Source organism: Aythya ferina (assembly GCF_964211825.1).
Source record: "Aythya ferina genome assembly, chromosome: Z".
Lineage (NCBI taxonomy): Eukaryota > Metazoa > Chordata > Aves > Anseriformes > Anatidae > Aythya > Aythya ferina.
Window position 1 is genome coordinate 31,426,871 of NC_140299.1, and position 23,472 is coordinate 31,450,342.

Below are 23,472 nucleotides of genomic sequence, written 5' to 3' on the forward strand. Positions count from 1 at the left end.
TTCCTCAAAATGGCATAATGAAACTGCATCTTTCCAACAGCTATAGGCACATGATATTAATTAATCAAGAAGATAAAGCAGTAGGTTGATTCCCTCCCAAATGACTTCCCACTACCCCAGCGTAAAGAAACAAAAAACTTAAGTCTGACTTGCTTGCAACTTGTCAGTTGAGAAGGAAACTGGTGATTTCTGACACTCATGGGAATTAGCCTAGAACAACAGTAACTTTTTAGGGGGTTGAAAGGATGACAAATATGCTGCTTTACTTAAGTCTAGGGAAGACCACAAAATTCTATTTTTGAAATAGATTTGATGGCAAGTATTTGTATGTCATTTGTGTCTAAATAACTGTATTGGTATATGTTTCATGATAGTAATAACTCAGCAGTCTGGTGCAAGTCTGTGAAAACTGTTCTCATTTAGTTACAATAGCCGTAATTTCTGTTATTTAATGCTATTTAATGAGCACAGAAGTAAAGTCAGTTAGTCTGACGTTAGACTAGCACTACAGCACATTGGGAACTGATCTGTAATTTCTTAATTCCCTTTGCTACTGACATTATAAATAGTGATGCTTTCTTTAATGTAATGGTTGCCAATAGCAGTCCAAATATAAATGCCAAATTTAATTAAATCTTTACTTTCAAATATTGTCACAGTTAGCACACACAGGGCAAGAAGTATCAGCAAATGAACTTTCAGATCCCTGTGTGAAGCACAGAGCTTTTAATATGTGTTGGCTGACTGATCATTTGGATTTCTTCATGATCCTCACAGGGGATATTCAGTTGTCTTTTCATGAGGCTGTAGAATTTATAATACTTTCTTGCAGTCATCACTAATAGTTCAGTGTTAAATGAGACTGCCCCAGCATATTGACCTTTGGAGTTTACAGAGAAAGTGAGTATAAAGCAGCAGAATCAGTAGATTGAAACACTTACAGAGGTCAATTTCACCTTACAACAATTCACAGCTCAGTTCCAGAAAAAACAGGGAGTTCCACACCAAACACTTGTTCGTGCTGCCTACAAAGGCAGCGTGCTCCTTTGTTGTCCCTGTGGAATAATTGGCCAACTCAGCTCTTCCAGAGCACTGATGGTATTCTAACAGTACAAATGGTCTTGGAGATAAAGAGTTACAAACACTGCAATACTTGCTGTCCTCTGATTATAACAATTCAGTTAGATGGTCTAAATTACTGGGTGTGACAGTAAGAGCCTAACTAGATGAAAACTATAACATACATTTTGGCAAGTAGTCCTTACTGTTTCCAGTAAATTTGTAGTGAACTATAGTTTCTTAGAAAATTTAAGATGGCCCTTTAAGCTTAAGAGGGAGTTATTTAACAAATTGGGACCATTAACACACAGAATTTTTTTTCTTCTTCTTCTTCTTCTTCTTCTTCTTCTTCTTCTTCTTCTTCTTCTTCTTCTTCATCTTCTTCTTCTTCTTCTTCTTCTTCTTCTTCTTCTTCTTAAACTATTATTATTATTTAACTTGAGAAGCAGTAATATGTGATTGCAAGATGGCACAAAAGAACTGTCAAGATGCACACATGGTTGGCACTTTTAAAAAGAGGCATATTAAAAGTCAGATCAAGAAAACTGTTTCTGGCAAATTAAGCTATTTAACCCTTTCTGACTTGTTATTGGTTTGCTAGATGTAAGTATACAACTCTTACAATTATCATAGTTTATTACAAACTCCAGAATGAACTTTTTGGGCATATGTACACTTTTTGAACATTTTCTTTCAACTGCATCTGTGGCTTTTTGTTATAATTGCTATTCTCTGATCTGAGCTAGGTAAACTATGTCACATAAGACATTTCTCAGCTTGAAAGGCATTTAATAGACAATCTGTAAAGACTATCAGCACAGTTCTGGTTTGACTGTCTACAATTATAAGTGTGGTTAAAAAGTGATGTTAGGAGCCCATTCTCCAATTCTGTTAGGCACAAAAAGTTAGAGAAGTTATCATTTAGTTTTTCCTTACTAGATTACAAACAGAATGCAAAATTAGATTCAAAGGGTATCTACAATTAGTTTTCATAAACACACACTTAAGTCTTACTTGCTAAATTAAAATGTTGGTATGTTGACTTGGATAGTGACAATACAATCTAGTTAACTATCAGTAGTACCTAATTTTACTGGAAACTTATATTAAAAGCAGCACTGTAGCTAACCATGAGAAAGTCTGATATTTTGGAGGTTGACTGGCAACTCTGAGTAATCACCCATGTTGTTCCTGGACAGTACAACCTGCTATTTTGCTCGGACAAACAGTATTCTAGAGTGCTTAAAGAAATGAAGGTTGCCAGTAATTTTTCCTGCCATGCAGAGTAAAGTGCTAGAAATCAAACGTTTGAGAAATGCCAAATGTATATTTGAAGTTTATGTACATATAATCTTATATCCATGCTCAGTTTCAGACTCTGGAATTCAGATAAAAATACAGATGATAGGGTCACAGCTGCATGCTCTGTGTATCTGCAGATATACAACACTGCAGAAAATAAGCTATGCCAAAAATCAAATTATAATGTGCAAAGCTTGTCAAGCTTTTCTTACAAATGCTATTTACTCTGCAGTTTTTAAATCTCACTGTATTAACCTTCACACTCACTCGATGTATTTACAGCTGCAAGGGACAAAAATTCCCCCCAAAACGATCAAGGGTGAAATGAGGAGAAAGGGAAAATGGCCTTCAAATCATCTAATGCATTTCAACAGAAACAGCTATTCAGAACATCACAAAGTTGTGCCACCCAGATGTTAGATCTGAATGAAATTGATTGTTCTTAAACAAAGATGCTATTCATTTAACAACTTAAATAAATACACAGTATACTTAAATAATAACTTAAATTGAACTTCTTCTTTATTGCTTGTAGAAGCTTTTTTTTTTTTTTTTTTTTTTTTTAGAGAGAGAGAGAAGAGGAAGAAGAAATTGAAATTGTCTTTTAAACTTATGTGAAAATTTAATGGTGTTGCAACTTACCCTTGCATCTGTAACCTTGAATTCCCTTAAAATATACTGTGGCATGTTGTACTCTGCCATTGGATCTACCACAAAATACTGATATCTGGCTGAACGCTCTGCAGGCCAATACTGGTGGCATTTTTCCTACAAAACAGAGAAGCAAATTACATTTCCTATTACTCAACACCACTACCATAAAATGTTTCTCATTCCTGGAAAGTGCCTTTATTGACAGAAACATGAACAGTTCAACATGAACACTAAGCTCCACATCTAGATTAGAATCATGGTCCTTCAGTATTGCACTGCATAGAGGTTCTCTCTGGTCGCTGTACCTCTGAACTTGTTTATATGTCTGCTCAGCTCCATTATTTATCAGTGACAAGAGCTATCCCTTGCCTAATTTTCAATACCGAAAGGAATTTAAATCTTGAGGACATCTTTAGTTTTATTCATTCTTCCCTGCTGAAGCAACTCTCAAGACTCTTTTCATCTCTATATTCACTGTTCTGGGTCACCTCTATTCCCCAAATCTGATTCAGATTTTACTCATCACAAATAAGCTTCATCTTGATGTATTCTTGTCCAGATAGGAAACTGCTCCGTTCTTTCCATTACCTAAAGCAGCACCTGAAAGAGTTTAATACTGCAAACAAGCTGCTGAAACTTCAAAGTCCATCACAAAGAGCATGCGGAAAACATTCAACCATTCAGATCTTAAAAATACTGTACTTTCTTTTTACAAAAATCAGATGCTGCAAAAGAGAGGTTTCCAAATGAGAAATCCCTATTATTCAGTAGACAGCAATGCTCTCTCTGCTTTCTTTAGAATATCAACATACAAACTTAGCTGTCAAATTTCAGTGTGTCCCACAACAAAATGTTTTAAGTTTATAAATGGCATCACATCTACAGATTACACCTTACACCTGGTGAACATCAATACCACTCATTTCCAATGGAGAAGAAACCTAAATACTTGGTTATCTTTTGTAAACACCATAAAAATGAAACATTTTAGAAATAAAACATAATAATTATAATGAACAATTAGTAAAGGAATACTATACCAATACTTACTCTGCCCATTTCTCGTAGCTTAGTAAGCATGACCACAATTGTAGAATTATGCTCCCAGAGCATTCTCCAGAAATCTTCAGTGGTTTCTGCCAATGGACCCTGTGTAGCTATGTAAGCTTTTTGTTGTCTGTTGTAAAAATAAATAAATAAATATTTTAGTCAAAAAAGTGAATTGATACTTATGTTTCTGTTTATATGTAAACATCATATAGAGGAAAACATATATACTATTAATAATAAGCATATTAAAACCTTATTATGATTGTTTAATCAAACTATGGATTTATTTTTGGAATTTTGTGAAAGAAATTACTCTGTTAATATTAAGATGTATGTCTTTATTGTTATTATTTAAATTTTAATGCAACTGTAATAGATCAATTTTGTGTACTGTAAAAAGCATTTAAGAAACATTTAGTTGTGTTGCTTCATTTTGTAGAAATAACTGTCATACAATCTATTAAATTTAGGAATGATAGCATCAAGCTGTTTCTTTATTAATGCCTCCTCAACAGTCTGATGCCTCCAACAAAAGTAATGAAGGAAGAAAATTCTGGAATAAAGTACACTGCATTTCCAGGCCTTAATCTCCTGCTATTGGAAATTACCACCTAGCTATTAAAAGCTTCTGCATCAGGAACTTTATAAAAAACGGTTATGTTTTTCTTGCCTGGTTCAGTCAACAGAAAAAACTTTGTAGTTGATGCAAGAAATGAAAACTGATTTCAGTTGAGTAGAAGCTCATAAAATGCTCTCTGTGGACACAGATACTCAGGTACACCTAAACTGCCTTAGGGAAATAGCACTGCTACTCTTTCATGACTTTTCTTGTGAGCTGCATAAGTCAGTGCTGTTATCTTGTCATATATACACATATATGTATGTATATGATATACATATATATCATCATAATCAGTGCTCCAATATCATAGGTTTTCACCTTAACACAGGGAGTTTATCTCCTGGATGTTATTTCTATGGATGTTATCTCTATGTTTCTAAATAGGAACATATTTAGCAGAATAGTTCTGAAGAAATGGATGTTCCAGATCATGAATGTGCCTAAACCCTCATATAAATATTACTGAGAGTTCTCAATTGTTTAAAGATAGGTAAAACTATAACGTTAGACTCCATGCCACTTACACAAATTTCCTGTATTGTATGGGTGAAAATCCAAAACCCTTAATAATATTTAAACAAACAAACAAAAAAATAAACAGGACATGTACAGATAATAAAAAGTACTAAATTTCAGTAGTAAAATTTGCTATTTTCAGTATTAATACATATGTAATTTTGTAAACTTTAAAAGAAGTCCACATGAGAACACAACATTAGTACCTGTATCCATCAATGAAACTGGCATTAATATAATCAGACCCTTCGACTCCTCGGATTGGCTGCAAGCATACCCTTGTAGACTCATATGGCATAATATTGACAAGACGATTCTTGAATTTATTACAAGGAAGATTGGCACTGATGAATCTTGAAGTATGAGCCTTAGAGCTAGCAAGACGCTGTTGAAAATAAATAAAATAATTAAGACCAGGTATAATGAAAACTCATATAATAAAATGTCATTATCAGATCTGATAATCTCTTCTCATTATCCATTAAGAAATCATTTCAATTTCAGATGTTTACTTTCCCATATTCTGTTGTATTAAGATATTTACTTTCCCATATTCCATTGCATTAACTAAATATTTGTAAAGTTTATTTTAACATCTTATAAAAATTTTATACCTAGTATAAATTTGTATTGCATGTGCACAAATTTGATTTTTACACTAACACACATTTCAAGCTATTTAAATGATAAAGAAACAGCAGGGTTAAAACAACCTTGTCAAAAAATTCTTGTCTGGAGACTAACAGAAGATAAATTTTTGCATTTTACAAAGGACTGTCTTCCAAATTTAAAATTTTATCCTGATGTTATCTTAGCTTTTGATTACTGGAAACAACTGGTGGAGGACATTGCAGCATTAAGTGTTACACAATTTGATGTTGGTTCCCCACAACATAAAATTCCAGTACCTTAAATTCCAGCTCCATTCCTGTGACATTCTCTCCTGTTTCTATCTGTGTCAGCTTCTGAATATATGCATACAGGTTTCTGGCTGGCACTTCCGTATTTCCACACGTCACTGCTTCCAGCAGTGCATCGTGGATAAAGATGTATTGGTCCTCAGTTTGAACCATGTAATTCCTCTGCGCCCTCATTAGAGTTACGTGGCCATAAATATCTACAGTCTTTTCATGCTTTATTCTCTCTAACATCGCGTCTATTACAATGAAACAGCCAGTCCTGCCGACTCCAGCACTAAAAGAAATGAACACATGAGGAAAAACATGAAGGACTATTTCATGCATTCTGCTAGTTTTTATGGCAGTCAAGTTTTAAAATTTCATAACACTGATTTGAACAGAACATTTTTCTGCATATGAACACTAGCTTTTATGAAAGAGGTCAGTGCCACGAAATATATGAAGTTCTTTAACTCCCATTATAAGCAATTGAGAATGTAGAATGATTTAGCGTAAGGTCATTGCATCTTACAATTTCAGGCTTGACTGTGATAGAAATAAAAAAAATGAAACATTTCAGAAATGTATGTTCTTAACAATGAAATTTACTAGAGGTGATGAACACTGTAAGAATTCAGCCTTTCCTGTAGTATCATTTGCAACTCATTACACATGCTGTTGCTATCCTGTTTGCCAATGAATGTATTGGCAAACAACAATGTTATACCAAATGAGTCTTGCATATTTCTTGTTGTGCTTTGGAGGTAAAATTCTATCACTCCTCCAACTCTGTCAGCAGGGCTTCCATTAACACAGTTTGGTCTTCTCTTTCACCAGGCCAGGCAAAGCCATTATTCTTTGAGAATCAGATTGATGCTTGTTTAGCTACATTAGCTGTAGGCTGGGAAAATTCTCATGTGGCTACTTCATTGTTGGGCTTGCATGTCTAGAAACATGTACAAAAGATTTGGACTGTATCTCATATTATCTCAACATTATTTCATATTTCAAAGGACAGATCATAAAAGGACTAAAATAGGCTTAATAATAAAGCTTTATATCACAGCATTGTATTAATGTCCAAGCTGGGTATTTATCTCCAGGCAAAGTTAGTTCAGAGATTGAGTTAAGTCAGTTTGGGAAGGAGCTGTAAGTGACTTTACACACATCCTGTTGAGAATAAAGAAAATTCTCTGCACAGCAAGTGATTCCTGACGAACATCTCTGAGATAGAAAGTTGCTTTCTCCTCTTTGATAAGACTTGATGGTAAATGAGAAAGATATGGGCTAGTTACTGTGAGTTTGGCACAGGATTTAACTTTGATTCAGCTGGAACCAGGAGAACTAAGCCTGTCTTAGTAACAGGCCTACTTAATAGCAATTTATGTTTATGATATCTGCTGTCAAACCTGTTAGACTGTCAAGGATTTTCAGTCATTCACTCCTTATTTAAGTGGATATGTCTACCTATATATATATGGATAGGTTATCTTTAATAACATCTGAGGTCATTATTGAATCAGGACAGGAAAAACAGACTTACAGTTCTTACCTTAATGTGACTAATATTAATTATATTTGATCAGTCATTACACATTTGACATAACATAACAGGAATGATGTAGAAGAATATGAAAAAGAATATAAAATACACAAGACCAGAAAATATACTGAAGATGTAAATAGGCAATTTAAGTGCTAAATGGAGACAAATTCCCTAAAATATCTAGAGGAATTATACACACACACATATATATATATTAGAATATATATATATATCATAGAATTTATACCATTTTTATATCCAGGATCACATCAATTCTGTGACAATGAATACTAGTTCCTGGCCTTCTAAATGTTTAATTCTTTCCAGTTAGTGATGTTAAATGTAGAGTGTAGTATACTAAGCAAAAGTTCATAAACTCTCTAGACACTCATATTGTCTAAGAACATCATAAACTGCCGTTTGTTTGTTTGTTTGTTTTTGTTTTGTTTTTGTTTTTGTTTTGTTTTGTTTTGTTTTTGTTGGGGGGGGGGTAAAAAAAACAGATAAAAATGATTATACTCCAGCTTCTATAGGTCAAGATAACAAGGATCTTCTCACAGTTCCAATAGTTTTAGGAAATGTTAAATATTGTAAGTCTGTCCTTAAATAATTAAGGGTAAAACTTTATTTCTTTCTACACACTCAAAGAATCTGTGCCAGTCAGTTGGTAAACTAGTTGTATTTACTTATAAAGAATCAAAGAGAAGGACAGAGAAGATGTTTTAGTCCCATATGAGATAAGTCTTGTTTCTAAGATTCCTTATACAGTTTATCATTTATTCTTGCCACCGGTTACTGTCCCCAGAAGCAGACCCCCTTTAAACAACAGAGGACTTCTTCTAACAGACCAAACACATCAATCTCAGCTTTCTTAGATGCCACTCTAACAAGTATTAATCAATATTCTGAGCTTAAGAAAATTTACCAGTCTATGATTTTGATCAATGGGAGTTGGAGAGAAAGAAAATACACAGATATACAGGAAAGTGAAACAATGATTCTCCTAGCTAAATGATTTCCTTTACCCTGTATAATAAAAGCTCTGCATCCTAGAGAACTGTAATGACCTTTTAGTTAGTAATATCATAGGGAAATATTACCCAAACTGTCTCACTGTTGTTTTTTGTTTACTTTGGATTGCAAAGAAGCACACATTTGCAGGTTGGATTGGTTTATATAAAGTTTTAACCAATCTCTAGAAACTGACTATACTGACTGAGTTTGCATTTCAGTGAAACACTCTGCACTTTCATATTTCTTATGAGAGCACTCATAAGAACTATTTATAATAATAATAATAAATTATTATTGCACTAATTTTCAATGTAGAAATTACAGGGAAAACAACACGTAATTTTTAAAGATATGCACAGTCACACTTTTTTTCTGTAAGTGCAAAAAGAACAGTTTCATAAAACAGTATAGCTGATAGGAAGGACTATTAATATAAATGTTCAGCTGTCATTACTTATATCATACACCTGTACATTCAGTTCTTATGATCCAAACAAGTGCTGGCTAAATGATAAATAAGGTTTGCCAGTGTAGATATTCTCAGTAGTTTAGAATATGTTTCTCTTACCTATCACACATTAATAAGTTAACGTCTAAGCATTATGTTTATAACTGGATATACGTCATTCTTCAGATCAAAAATTAAAAGCTTTGCTGGCACCTTGTATTTGTGTTTACATGGCAAGGTTTTCATAGCCAGGGGGCTGCAGGGGTGGCCACTCTGAGAAGCGTCCAGCAGCTTCCCCATGTCAGATAAGGGAAAGGGGTAAGTGGTGGCCATTTTTAGTTTGTTTTTGGTTTCTCACTGTTCTGTCTTATTAGTAATAGGTAATAAATTACCTTAATTTCCCTATGCTGAGTCTGTTTTGCCTGTGGTGAAAATTGGTGGGTGATTCCCCCTGTCCTTATGTCAACAGTTGAGCCCTTCTCATCTTATTTTCTCCCCCTTTCCCTTTGAGGAGGGGGAGTGAGATAGTGGTTGTGGTAGAGCTCAGCTGAGTAAAACCACTGCATACCTACAGACCATGACTATACAATTTCAACCCAGTTAAAAGCTTACACTTTCATCTGGAATGAACAGCTTTTATTACTTTTCTTCCTATCTTGTATTGTTATTTATATACTTATTCTTCCCATAGGCAAACTAAGATAGTAATAGATATTAAAATATTGTACCAGAGTAGATATCTGCTAGTTGGCAGATCATGACACCAGACCAAAACACATTACTATACACTGATGTTTTTGTGATAAGGATGGAAGACCTGGTATACTACCTTTTGTTACTTCAATTGGCTACACACACTAGGCTACTGACACACTCCTCCATGGAGTGTTTCAGTAAAATATTTTACTACCTTAAGGTGTTCACGACATTCTAACTCTGTCAGTTGTAAATGGGCTAGATGACCCTCCTCAGATTCCACAAAAAGATTGGAACCAATGATAAGAACATTTTACTTTCTTTCCTCCCTCCCAAGTTTTCTAACTCAAACTCCAGTAACTTACAATAGCAAGAAACTTACCTTTATCTTCATTCTAAATCTTATCTAAAGATAAATCTTATCTTTATCTTCTTACTTTTATTTGTTTTCTGCTACCATTCATACTTCTTAATATGGTACTGTTACACTGCTGGGAAGCCAAACAGTTTGAATCATTATGGATATGTTATTGGAATATCAATTTGCTAAACTAAATGCTGGGCTCATAGAAAATCAAAACCTATAGCGGACCTATTACAGAATGCGTAAGAAAACAAACAAACAAAAAAGTTTGCTTTTCTTTTTAAAGTAACTGGTGAGATGGAAAGATCTCATTAACATTAAAAAGTAAAAGCTAAACTTTCTATGCCATTACAAGTAAACAGTGGCAAAAGTTTCTATTCCCTCTTAATGAAATGTTACATAAAGCTGGAATCTCTCTTAGATGCTAAATGCGTACTTCATCTTTTTCTGTGATTCCATGACTGGCACCAAAATCCTCTCCAAAGTCTTCCATATTTTCCTTTTCTTTGTAAAAGAGTCAAAAGACATATTCTTATTTAAAACTGTGACCTTGAAACAGCCATGTATTTTTTATAGTCAGATGTTTAACTTCATAGCATAAGCAAGGATCTCTATGTCTGTGAACAACTGTGCAAACAGCTATACCCTGCATTTCCATAGTGACTGTACAAAGAAAAAGGTTTCATGTAACTAGACAGCCAACTGATGTTCAAGTTTCACCACAATTATCCATGAGTGATGTTAGTTAATGATTAAGGAATTAAACACTATATTCATCAAACAGGGGCTTCCTCAGTTGACTGAGGAATATTATTAAAAATTACTGGAAATATTTTGTCTACTAACAAGGTTTCCTTACCAATTATATTTTTGTCCATATTTTCTTCCACATCATAATGAATTTCACCATATGAATGAAAGATTATAGTAATGAAAAACAATTAAATTCTCTTTCATCCTGAAGGACTAAATTGCATATTGTGGTGATGATAGGATTTTATTTGTGCTTTTTTTTCCTTCATGATTTTAGTACCCATTAGCCAACTGATAAACCAGCTTTGTTCTATATACTCTGTAGCACTGGTTGCCATAAACAAAGGCTGACTTTCCTATGCCTTGGGAAGAAATACAGTATGACAACACTGCCAACAAATTGAGGCAGCTGGAATTAATATATATATATATATATATATATATATATATATATATATATATATATATATTTCCTGAGATTCCAAAGCATATGAAGAAGAAGGAGGTTCTCTCTGCATGCAGAACATTATAATACAGAATATACAGTCCCAATCCTAAACAGGATTGAAGCAAACATTATTAACAATGTGTCTTACTGAATTGTATATCCAGATCTACACTCTGCTTGGGGAAAAAAACAAACAAACAAACAAACAAACAAAAAAAACCACATAATAATTCAGCTGATGAGACTAATTTCACAAATTAACTCTACAGTGCTGTACAGTTGTTATGATTTTCTTGTCCTGTTTACATCTTTTGGTGTTACTGTCAGATTTTTTACAAAAATAATTACAACTAGTGAAAGATATTGTTATGTTAACAAGCTGAAAACCTTAGCAATCTATTAAACAAGCATTCTGAGTAGGAAACTGTTATTGCTTGAAATGATACCATTTAAAGTATTACAACATTTGTTTTCAATTTCTAAAAGCATGACTGGCTCAGTCCCTTGAGCTGAAGCATGCTTAATGTCTTGTGATGCAATACATCTGCAATTCACAAGAGGAAAAAATAAGAGGCATAGAGGGGCCATTCTACATTAAAGTCACTGTATGGATGTGTTAAAGGTTGGATTTTGTGATTAATTTGTAGCTGTTTAAATGATGACCCTTTACTGATACTTCAGTGATTTGGCAAAGGAAAGCAGTGTAATTGCCAGTATTCACAGGCTAGTTAACTGAAAGCAAAGACAGTAAAATATGGACCAAAAATCATTTAGGATATTTTTGACTCATGTCAGTGGGAAAAAAAAAAAAAAAAAGATTGAATATTACAGTTTCATATTGAATGAAACTTGCATTTGTTAACTGAAAGTACATAAAATTGGTTGTGATATGGGAAACATTTAGAAATGCCTGGATTTTATTTATTTATTTATTTATATATATTTTTTGAGGAACTTCACATGATTAATTAGGTTCCAATCCCACAGAAATTCTGTAGTAGTTCTGATAAGAGCAATATTAAGATAATTTTTCCCCTTATCCTGTTAGGAAATTAGGACACAGTTTAAAGCCACCCTTCTGCACAGGAAGCAGCAAAAAAGATTATGAAACCATTAAACATCCATTTGAGGGGATAAATCTGGCTGCAATAACATAAAGGCTTTCTGCAAAGACGTACATTTAAATTTCATTTTAGAAGAGATACTGGTCAGTAAGTATTCTCAGGAAAGACCTTTGAGAATTGCTCTGCAAGTGCACAGTAACCCTTCCCTTCCCTTCCCTTCCCTTCCCTTCCCTTCCCTTCCCTTCCCTTCCCTTCCCTTCCCTTCCCTTCCCTTCCCTTCCCTTCCCTTCCCTTCCCTTCCCTTCCCTTCCCTTCCCTTCCCTTCCCTTCCCTTCCCTTCCCTTCCCTTCCCTTCCCTTCCCTTCCCTTCCCTTCCCTTCCCTTCCCTTCCCTTCCCTTCCCTTCCCTTCCCTTCCCTTCCCTTCCCTTCCCTTCCCTTCCCTTCCCTTCCCTTCCCTTCCCTTCCCTTCCCTTCCCTTCCCTTCCCTTCCCCTTTTCTCTATAGTTATAATATAATACTAGCAATCAAGTAATGTATACAACACATTTCTAAGCACAATGCTTCACCAAACAAGATGACTTCAGACATTATGTTTTTTTCACCTCTGTACTATGCATGGAGGGGACCATATTTGTTACTGAAGGCACACAGGATTTCTTAAAAAGAACAGGGGAGGAAATAAAAAATCAGAAAATGTGAAGATTCCATTACAAGTATGTAAAGCTGAGTTTAGTGATCCCCAGAGTTTTCTTAGGTAGCTGGCAAAAGGATAGGAGGCTCACAAATCAAAAGCCAGCCTTAGATCTTCCTGCCTTTACTAAACTCTGTGAAGATTTTCGTTTTGGTTTCTGTGTTCTCAGAATTCTACCATTACCAAAAGTTCTTTTTAATACAACTGTCCCAGATTTGAGCATAAGTTTTATTTATTTATTTATCCTGTATGGGATTGCAGAGTGTAATAATGTTCAGGAAGTAAATCTGTTCTTCATCTAATCCTGAGTTCAGCTCTGGAGAGATCAAGGAAAAGAAGCAGTTTTATTGCATTGTTAGCAAACTCTTGGGTATTAAATCACACAGAATCAAAGCTAATAGATTTTGATTTTTTTTTAATGCACATGCTAGAGCTGTTTATAAACAAAGTTTTATATTGTATAAAATAATAATTAAAACAAACAAACAAACAAACAAAACACTTTAATATATAATTGTAAAAGTTGAGTTTTCCAGACAAGGTAAAAATGTATCATTAGAAATGTTCAACTGAACAAAAATAAGTTTTAAGAACTGCTTCTAGCAGGGACATTCCTTTCTAGCAGTTCAAATCCTCTCATGTAACTTCATATCCAGGTCTGTCATGAACCAGAACTCTACAGAAATGCAGAGGGCTTCCTACATAGCTCCAAAGAAATATGAAAGTTCTGGACGGGCATAATATAAAGAGCAATTCCACTGACTAAAAGCTGACTAGTGTTAGAAATAATTTATGAGTTAGCACTGGAGGAAGATGTACCATGTTGCAAAAGATACTACTAAAAAGTAGTTTATTGAAGTAATGGAGAAAAGTAAAATGTCTAAGATCACTGATATTTCAGCCACAAGGCAACTTCTGAGCACAATTTTTCAGCCATTTACTTTAAGTTACATTTTTGCATTGCAATTAGCTTTAAGAGGTTTCTGTATCACTAATGGGAGGGATTTATCATTATTTATTGTCTCACTGATTCGTTCACTCACAACTCTGTTAATCTACCTTTTACTGAAGGATTCTAGAAATTCCGCCATGACTACAATCCCGAAGCCATTTTGCATGTCAAGGGGCTGTCCTTGCACAACCTCGATGATGGGCAGTGTGACACACTTCAGAATGGATAGAGTGCTCATAAGGGTGAAGAAAACACATCAAAGAGGATAATACAGTATGAAGGAAAGGGTAATCAAACTATATCAACTCAGCTTGGAGCAGAGATGACTTGGCAGAGATGACTTCAGAGATGAAAGGGAAATAAGGCAGCAACAGTATAAAATCATGTATTATGTGGAGGATGCAAATAGGAAATGACTGTTCATTTTTTGATTGTAACACAAGAAGTAGGATCATGAAATGAAATGATGAAACATAGAATTTAAACCAAACAGGAGGTACTTTCTATACAGCACATATTTAAATTATGAAATTCATTTTTGCAGAATACTATGGACACCAAATATAAATTCTTGAAGATAAGGATCCAGTAAGGGTTATTAAACAACCAGTTACACATGAAACTTCTCCAGAAATCCTTATATTGGGTTTTGCTTTAATTAGGATAAGCACTCTAAAAACATTATTCAAGACATGTTGTAGGAAAGATTATACTCGCTCTCTAAATTTGGTCTCACAGTCACATAAACTAAAAGAAAGACTTTCCCTGCACTCCCCTGTGTGCTAACCAGACCTTTTCCTTTCAATCAATATTTCAGCCTTTGGGTACCTGACACTCTTAGTAGCTATGCCATTGAAGAGGTACAGCACTATTTCTGATCCTTGCTTTTTCTTTCTTAAAAGCAACAGAACATCACAAAGTACTTCTACCTGCTTCTTCACCTACTACTCGTGCCTGTTTCTCTTCTGAAATTATGAATTGCTAGTGAAAAAAGATCTCTTATTTTTCTGTTCACAAGATGGAACACAGCAGATATTACACAATATAACAACTGAAAAGTTCATTGACCCTATTCATTTGACTTATCTTTCTTATCTCCTTTTCCCTTCAGACTGATTGTTGATTTTACATAGCAACACATGAATACATGCCTTAATTCTACTTTTCACAGAGGATTTTTATACATACACCTTACTAGAAATCCCAGTATCACCTGATTTCTTCAATTACTCAGAAATATAAAGTAAGGAAATTACAATAAACATCATTTCTTTGTACTGTTTTATCTATGTACAGAGATTTATAGTGATTTTTTATTTCAAAATTAATCCAGTTCTCAGATATCCTTCTTATTTTCCTACTGCTTTAAATACAATTTTATATATTCAGTATATTGCATTCTGTATTTAGCTTCAAAAAGTAACTATCCCCAAAAAAATCCTCTCTGTGAAATTTTGTGAGTTTCAGCACATATTTTACATTCACTGTACTGTACAATGTATTCACAAAGCATTCCTGTCATTATGCATTCCACTAAGGAATGAAAGATCTAAGATCTACTGAAATAGAATCTAGTGAAATAGAATTTTTAAGAAGAATGTATTTTGAGGTTAATTTTAACAGCACATCTGTGACTGGTTACCTTCAACAAATCTATGCATTAACAGCTGTAGTAAATACAGAAAATTATGCTTATAGGTAATTTATGGGAGGAAGTTCACTGTGCTTGAATCATTGATAAATAAAAGCAACGTTTACAGCACAACAAAGAAGTCAATGAGCAGAAATTACGCTGCTTGCTGCTAACAGCTACTTCCCTGATTTCTTTGCATTTCAAACTATTTTGCATTCTTGGGGTGGAATGTTTTGAAGAGTCATTCTGTACTTCTGCATATTTCTGCATTTAGTTTACACTTTCGTGTGGACATGCTGACCCCACTCTTCCATGCCATGTGAAGAAGAGCTATTGTCCTATTTATGTGGAAAATCGAAAGTTGAACTGATGCTATCTGAAACAGAATTAAATAAAATAATAATAAAATAAAAATAAAAATTGGGAAGAGTAGTTTTCTGCAGTGCTGGTTAACAGGACAACCTTGAAAGCACTTGCTGAACACTCAGGTGTATCATAGTTTCAGAGTCCTTCTAGGCCCCTTGCTGTATCTAGATGTTCATATACTTTATATTATCAACAATGATTTATTTTTCTTAGTACTTTCTGGCCTCAGGATTCCTGTATTTCAAGCCACAACACTACCATTTGCCATTTGTCATGCTTGTTTTTTGAACTGACAGAAGAGCAGAAGAGGTCTCAGACACTCTTCCAGACACAGTACTTCACCTGGTAAGCACACAGCAAACAAAGAAGACAAGACATAACACCATGTGTCCAAAGTCTGTGTTGGCTATGTTTTCAGTATCAGTCAGTTCAAAGCTCTAAATTAATTGGGATCTACCTACCTATAAATTTTCATTAATTATTTTATTTTTCTGCTTTTAAAACTTGGAAAGGATCAGAAATTAGTCTTAAATCTTGAAATCGATTGGACTATAGTAGCAAACCTGCCGTTTCTTATCTTCATCTCAAAACAACACTTCATTTTCCAAAGAGAACTGATGTGTCTAAGAAGATACATTCAGAGGATGAGAAAAACATAATCATGCAATCTTAGATTTGGTTTAAACTGAGATGGTTGCAATACTATAATGATGTAGTGAGATGTTACATAGTAGAAAATAGAGAAGAAAATGCTATGAATCTCCTTTGATGAGCTCATATCAAGACTCTTCCAGGTCTCTGCTTTATTAGACTGAATGCTGAAAAGAATAGAAACCCTGTATGATATCTCTGCCAACAATTCACTGAAAGGTGAATAGTTTGGTTACTGGTTCTACTTCTGACTTATTTAATTATTTATTTCAATTGCCTTTAAATCAGCATGAATTCTGCACAGTGAAGTAGAAAATCATAGTTTGAGTTGTTAATACCACTAAGTATTTACAATTCTTAATCAGGATTTATCATTTAAAGATTGGGCACTAATCTTTCTTTTTTTTTTTTTTTTTTTTCTTTTTTTTTGGGGGGGGAGGGGAAGGATGGTGGTAGAGAGGGATATTGAACTTTATGAGCACATACCATGGATATAATGAATTTTTATTTATTTATTTTCCCTATCACAAAATAGCTTTGAAATGAGCTTGGATAGCAATAGCATTATGGTAACTTTTAAACAATTATCACTTAATTTTAAAATTCAGTTGACAAAAATAAATAAATAAATAAAAATAGAAACAGCAGCCAAGTACCACCATTCAGAATTCACTTGGAAGAGCAGACCTTGACAAAACCTGATAACAAGTGATGAGACTCTGAACTAAGTATATGCAAGTATGAAAAATGAAGAAAGATAAATATTCAGGGCTGAATACTGATTGGAAAACTTCCACTGAAAGATAACAGGATGATTTTTAAAGCTGCATTTTATTTCTAGAGGCACAGGGAGATAATTTAAGGAGGCTTTCATGCTGATTACTTTAGATCAAAATACAGGCTGTTCAAAGTTAGCCAAACATGCCAAGTAGCCAAGTTGATGCAATGTGTTCCAGTATACTGTGTGTCCATGGATATTCTGGAATATACTGTAGGTACAGCTGGGAAATCTCAGAGATACCCCTTTCCAAAATTCAGCTATTGGATTATAAAAATATTTTCACATTTCCTGCAGATGGCTGGATTCTTTTCTTCCCTCATAATTTTAATTCAGAATTCATTATGGGCAGCTGCTGGCTCTGATGGAACCTAATTGCTCTTTTACTAGACTCAGCTGCAAGCAGTCAGATTTCCTTTTCCTTTGTAAAGTATATTATATATAAACATGGGCGGGGAGAAAAATAACCAATTAACTAAATACATATGGATAAAATGACTCACTAAGAGAGATGATCAAATAATGTATCAAACTACAGCTTAGGTCAAAGGAAATTACAGGTCTTGTAGGACATGATAATATATATATATGGAAATAATTATCAGCACCAACATATTTGTAATTTGAGATAAACTATGGAAAAGGCACTGCTTGTGTTCAAAAAATCTTTCACAAATTATTACTTTTTCGTAAGGGGCAGGTTATTTCACTGAGTGAAAAGTCATCAATCTCCAGGAGAACTGCTCAACCATTTATCGGCTGAATTCAGATATGGCCCACTGGACAGCTTTTTGAGAAAACCTGGCATAATTCTGGACTTATTTTTCCTGCCTTACATATTATTTAAAATTAAAGACTGAGGAATATCTACTTTTACTAAGACTATGCAAAAAGGGTATGATACAAGTGAAAGTGGAGAGATGGGCTACAAAAAAAAATGACTAGGGATATGAGGATTCTTCTGCCCTCTCATTTGACTATGACTGAAACAGGTTAAGATTGCTTACTATCCCAGTTTGCTGCAAAGGATAAACTTAAGGAAAAGTGTAAAACATGAAATGGCATTAATATTTTTTTTTTCCTTTTACCAAGAACATTTAGTTAAATGAAGAGGTAAGTGTTTAAATAGAAGTAAATAAGTATCTTCTAACATGACGTGTGAAAACCACCTAGAGCATAATACTTAGACAAGAAAAAAAATAAAATAAAAAGACAGTTTGGTATTGTTCTTTAAAATGTGCATACAGTCATGAATATCAGAAATAAAATATCTACAAATTTGTCTATGTAGCTAAAGGAATAAAGGCAGAAAAGAATAGAAATTGTCATGAAGTAGTGCTAAGCTAGTCACTAGATGCTTTCTGCTAGGAAGAAATCTTACTGAAATATTGTCTATACTGGAGTTTTACACATTCTCCTGAGATTTCTGCCATTTGTCATTGTCCAAGACAGGATAATGGTCTTGACAGTTCACTGACCCTATCTGGTAATGACATTTACTATGATCCTTTACAGATTTCTGATTTCTACCAGAAACAAAATCTTTCCTTGTGCACTTATGGTGGCTTTTATTTTTCTTTTTTTTTTTTTTTTTCTTTTTTTTTTTTCTTTAAGATTTCATAATCTAATCCGTCCCCGAGTCACAGCACTGGTGACTATAAACCCCTGAATCGCAGGCTATGTGCCAGACAAAGATGGTTTTATACACATAGGACTGATTTAATCAAAAAGACAACAAGTAGATATTTTCTGATATTTGAACCTGGTTGAAGAAGTACTGCTATTTGTTATTTGTATGCTTTTGGATTTTAATAGTGGTTCCAGTGATACTTGTCTTTCTGCTCCTAAACAACTGAAGCACATAGAACAGCTTCAGTTTAACTTTCAGGAAAGGCTGGTTTCCTGGACAGAACTGCTTTTTAACTTAAAAATTGAAAATACATGAGTTTCAGTTTACTGGTGTTTGTCATCTTGTGGAGGATTTTTTGGTAATGCCTAGGAAGCAGCACACTATTTTCCTACTCAAAGAAAAGAATATCAAGATACCCTAGCCAATATTTAAGGCCCCTGCACACTGCCATACTAACAACTATACGGTAATCCTTGTTGTGCTCATCATTCCACGTTTTTCACATTATCATTTAAAAGAAAATAAATCAGAGAACTAAGTTTATAAGACCCAGACTATTCTTAATTTGAAGAGTGATCAGTTAGGGGAGATAACTGACATCTTTGCAGTCAAGATGATCCCAGCTAGTGACTGTCAAATTTGAAACAGAACAAAATTCCATCTCTCACTGGATTCATCAGAATACAGACTGAGACTCTGCTCTTTTTCTGCATAAATGAAAGAGAGTAACACAGTACAGGTGAAAATTCCTCTGTGATCTTCATAAAACAGACCAGTTTCCAACCTTGAGGATTTTGGAATGTAAACTATCACAACATGGAAAGGTTTTAAGGTGAGGTGAGAATGTAAAGGCAAGTCCCAACTCCTTTATCTCAGTTCTGCCACTCATACAGGTGATTATCTATCTATCATACAGGTGATTAACTATCTATCATACAGTTACTTACTACACCAATGATGCCTCATCAGTGTGCTGATGGTTCATTTTTGCCAGCTAGCATTTATCAACCCTTTTTCCAGGCGCCTTCCTATTTTTTAGTAGATTCTACAATTTCAAGTACAACTATAATGAAGACAGAACACCCATTCAAAATTTTCTAAAAGTCTGGTCACTAGTTACATTCTTATAAGAAATGAATCTAAAAAGAACCTTACCCCAATCTCTCTGATTTTTATTTGTGAATAAATATTTGTGAGTTTGTACAGTCTAACTCATAGCAGCATCCCAGTAGCTGATGGATATGCAATGGAGGTAAAGCATGGAAAGTTTAGAATATTTGTGATATTGAAACACTTGTCACACTAAAATACATTTGTTATGTTTTCCTCTTCAGAGTTTTCAACTGTGCAGGGAAGATAGGTAAGATCCTCAGTTGCTCGCAGGTACGGAGAAGAAAGGGCTGAGGAAGCTTTTAATGATTTTGAATCTCCTTGGAGTGATTTCTGAATATATAGTGGGGAGATTTTTCTCTCCACTGTTAAAAAGCACAGTCAGTCATCTGCATCCTACTCACTACCAGGATTAGAAAATGAGCATTCATGAGGGATGTGTCAAAAACAATAAAAGCAATAAACAGGTTCAAAAGATGTGGAGATAATAAGAAAAAAAAATCCACTAGAAAATCATTACTTAGATCTCTCTCTCTCTGATGCTGAAACATTGAATAAAAAATAAGTAAAAATACTAGTTTAAAAATACAACATCACATTGCATATTGTTATTTTTTCAAAATTAACTTTTTTTTTTTTTTTAAACAGTCATATTTTTCCATTCAATCTAGGTTTCTGTATTTGCAACAGCATCATTAACAGCAGATAACAAAACTTCACAAAGTGTCTTAAAGATAGGCCCTTTGATGCTGATATTATGCAGATCCAAACATGGGATTGTACTCGCATGTTAAACTATTCTGTAGTGTTACTGAATCAACTGCTAAAGTTTCCATGATGTTTTGAAAACATAGAGGCATAAAGCTCCAAACACCCTCTGGTACTATTTTATTGTGATCTGATTAGCACCTTTTTGCTTGCACTTATCCAACTTCAAACAAAAACATGTGCTTTCTCCATTATCATTAAACCACAAATTACAGCCTCTCCAATGCAGACTCTATGGCTTAAGACTGATTTTTTTCATTAAAGAAACACTTTTTTTCTATATCAGCTTTGCAAATTATAGCAAGTCATGCCGAGACACCATTTGCACTACGATATTATTAAGCTACTATGTAATGGCCTGAAATGATACAGGCTTGAAATAGAATAAACTGTAAAAGAAAAAGTGTCTGCCTGCACCAAGTATTTCTACCACCACCAAATAAATAAATAAATAAATAAATAATAAAAAAATCTCAGACAGCTTACTCTTAATAGGCCAGTCAAGATCTGTATATACTTTATGGAAAGTACCTACAAACAGAATGAGATTGCTGAATTTCTTATGCCTTTCTTCTTCTTGGGGCAAGAGTTAGCTTTGATTTACCTGCTTTCTTCTACCATTTTCACTTTCCAAGTCTCACACTGAAAATAATGATGCTGCTGTCTTTGAGAGAATGTAACTCACAAAAGGATCATGGAACATGGCAGTTTATAATGAATATATTTCTAAATATAACTTTGCTACACTACTTTTCCTGGTGTATATGGGTAGAAAGCATAGATTTTTCCTGGAAGAAGAATGCATTGAAAATCAGTACAACTACATAAAAATGTAGTCCTACCATAATATCTGGTTATATAAATAAAGAAACCCACATTTAGATTAGACCTTGATATTGTCTTCTTCATAATCCTTTCAGCAATGACATATGCATTCTCCTTAAACAAAAGAAAACAAAAACAAACAAACAAACAAACAAAAACCCACGTAGCTTTAACTATACTTCAATTGCCTTTTCAGCTTATAAATCTCCTTACTTTTCTGCACAGGCAAGAGCCTTGGCCAATAGAATATTTATATGACATTTCTCAACATGCTTCTAACTTGTATATTAGATACAAACTCAGTGCTACACAGGCAACCAAATAGTTAATTATCCAAGACTAGGTGTGCAAATGACATGCAAAGATGTCTCTTATATGGACATCAATAATAAATTATTTATGTTATCATACATTCAGATCATATAATTCTCTATTTTTCTTTGCTTTCACTGCACAAATTTGTTATGAAGTCTTCACCTGGCATTTGTTGAACTGTTGTTAGACCTCCACTTATCAGAACGTGTCTTGTCAAGTCAAAAAATTTTGGATGGTAATTGTTATATTGTACTCACAGTTAATTTCACCGCTTCAGACCATGCATTTTTTTTTTCTGGTCACTGCTATGTAAATAGAATTTATTCAGATCTTTATAGAGTGGGTTCTTCAGGTGTCACTGCTTTCACCTCAGGCACCTCCCTAATAAGCACACTGTTTGTTATTAAATTCTTCATACACTCAGCAAGCATTTCTCAGGAACAGGATATTACAGTAGCTTATCAGCTACTAAGGCTTTGATACAAAGTTCTCTGGGGCCACGTTCATGAAGCAGTGATGTGAAGCAGCAGTGACCACTACCCTTATTCCCTATAGAATGTATAGTGACCTCCTCAAACCATCAAACTGGAAAATTCTCTTAATGTAAAGTGTACTGAAAGACAACTGTAGGTCAGTCTTAATTTGGAGCATGTAGTAAGGGAAAACTTGGGCTAAACCTTTCACTTACAATAACTACATATAAATACAGAATAAATATACATGTAGGATTATTTGCCAATAATCAAAATGCAGATACCTGAGTCTTTTATTTATTCCCTATTTTATTTATTTTATGTTGCCCAGGGCCTTGTCCAGCCTAGTCTTGAACACCTGCAAGGATGGGGCATCCACAGCTTCTTCAGGCAACCTATTCCAGTGCCTCACCACCCTCCGAGTGAAAAATTTCCTCCTAACATCTAATTGAGATTTCCCCTCTTTTAGTTTAAAACTGTTCCCCATCATCGAGTTGTTGTCTGCCCAAGGAAAAACTTGCTCCCAATTTTATCAGCCACCTTTAAGTATTAAAAGGTTGTGATAAGGTCTTCCCAGAGCCTTCTCTTCTCCAGGCTGAACATCCCCAGCTCTCCCAGCCTTCATAATAGAGCTGCTCCAGCCCTCTAATTATCTTCATGACCATTCTCTAGACTGGCTGTAACAGGTCCACATCCTTCTTATATTGGGTGCCCAAAACCTGGATTCAGCTCTCCAGGTGGGGCCTCACAAGGGCAGAAGTAGAGAAGGAGAGAATCACTTCCCTCAGCCTGCAATATTATTACTGAAATACTATTATAATTACTCCAGGTTCTAACCATGGCA

General features: G+C 34.3%; 1 protein-coding gene across 18 annotated transcripts in view; it reads right to left on the minus strand.

Annotated features, from left to right (window-relative positions):
* Positions 1-23,472, minus strand: part of PTPRD (protein tyrosine phosphatase receptor type D) — a 1,303,784-nt gene that overhangs the window by 16,923 nt on the left and 1,263,389 nt on the right. For all 18 annotated transcript variants that reach the window (XM_084505446.1, XM_084505445.1, XM_084505434.1 and 15 more), the window contains 4 exons: positions 6,112-6,397; positions 5,410-5,588; positions 4,066-4,192; positions 3,004-3,129 (listed from right to left, as the gene is read on the minus strand). In XM_084505446.1, coding sequence (XP_084361572.1) covers positions 3,004-3,129; positions 4,066-4,192; positions 5,410-5,588; positions 6,112-6,397 — 718 coding nt within the window. The remainder of the gene's footprint in view (positions 1-3,003; positions 3,130-4,065; positions 4,193-5,409; positions 5,589-6,111; positions 6,398-23,472) is intronic.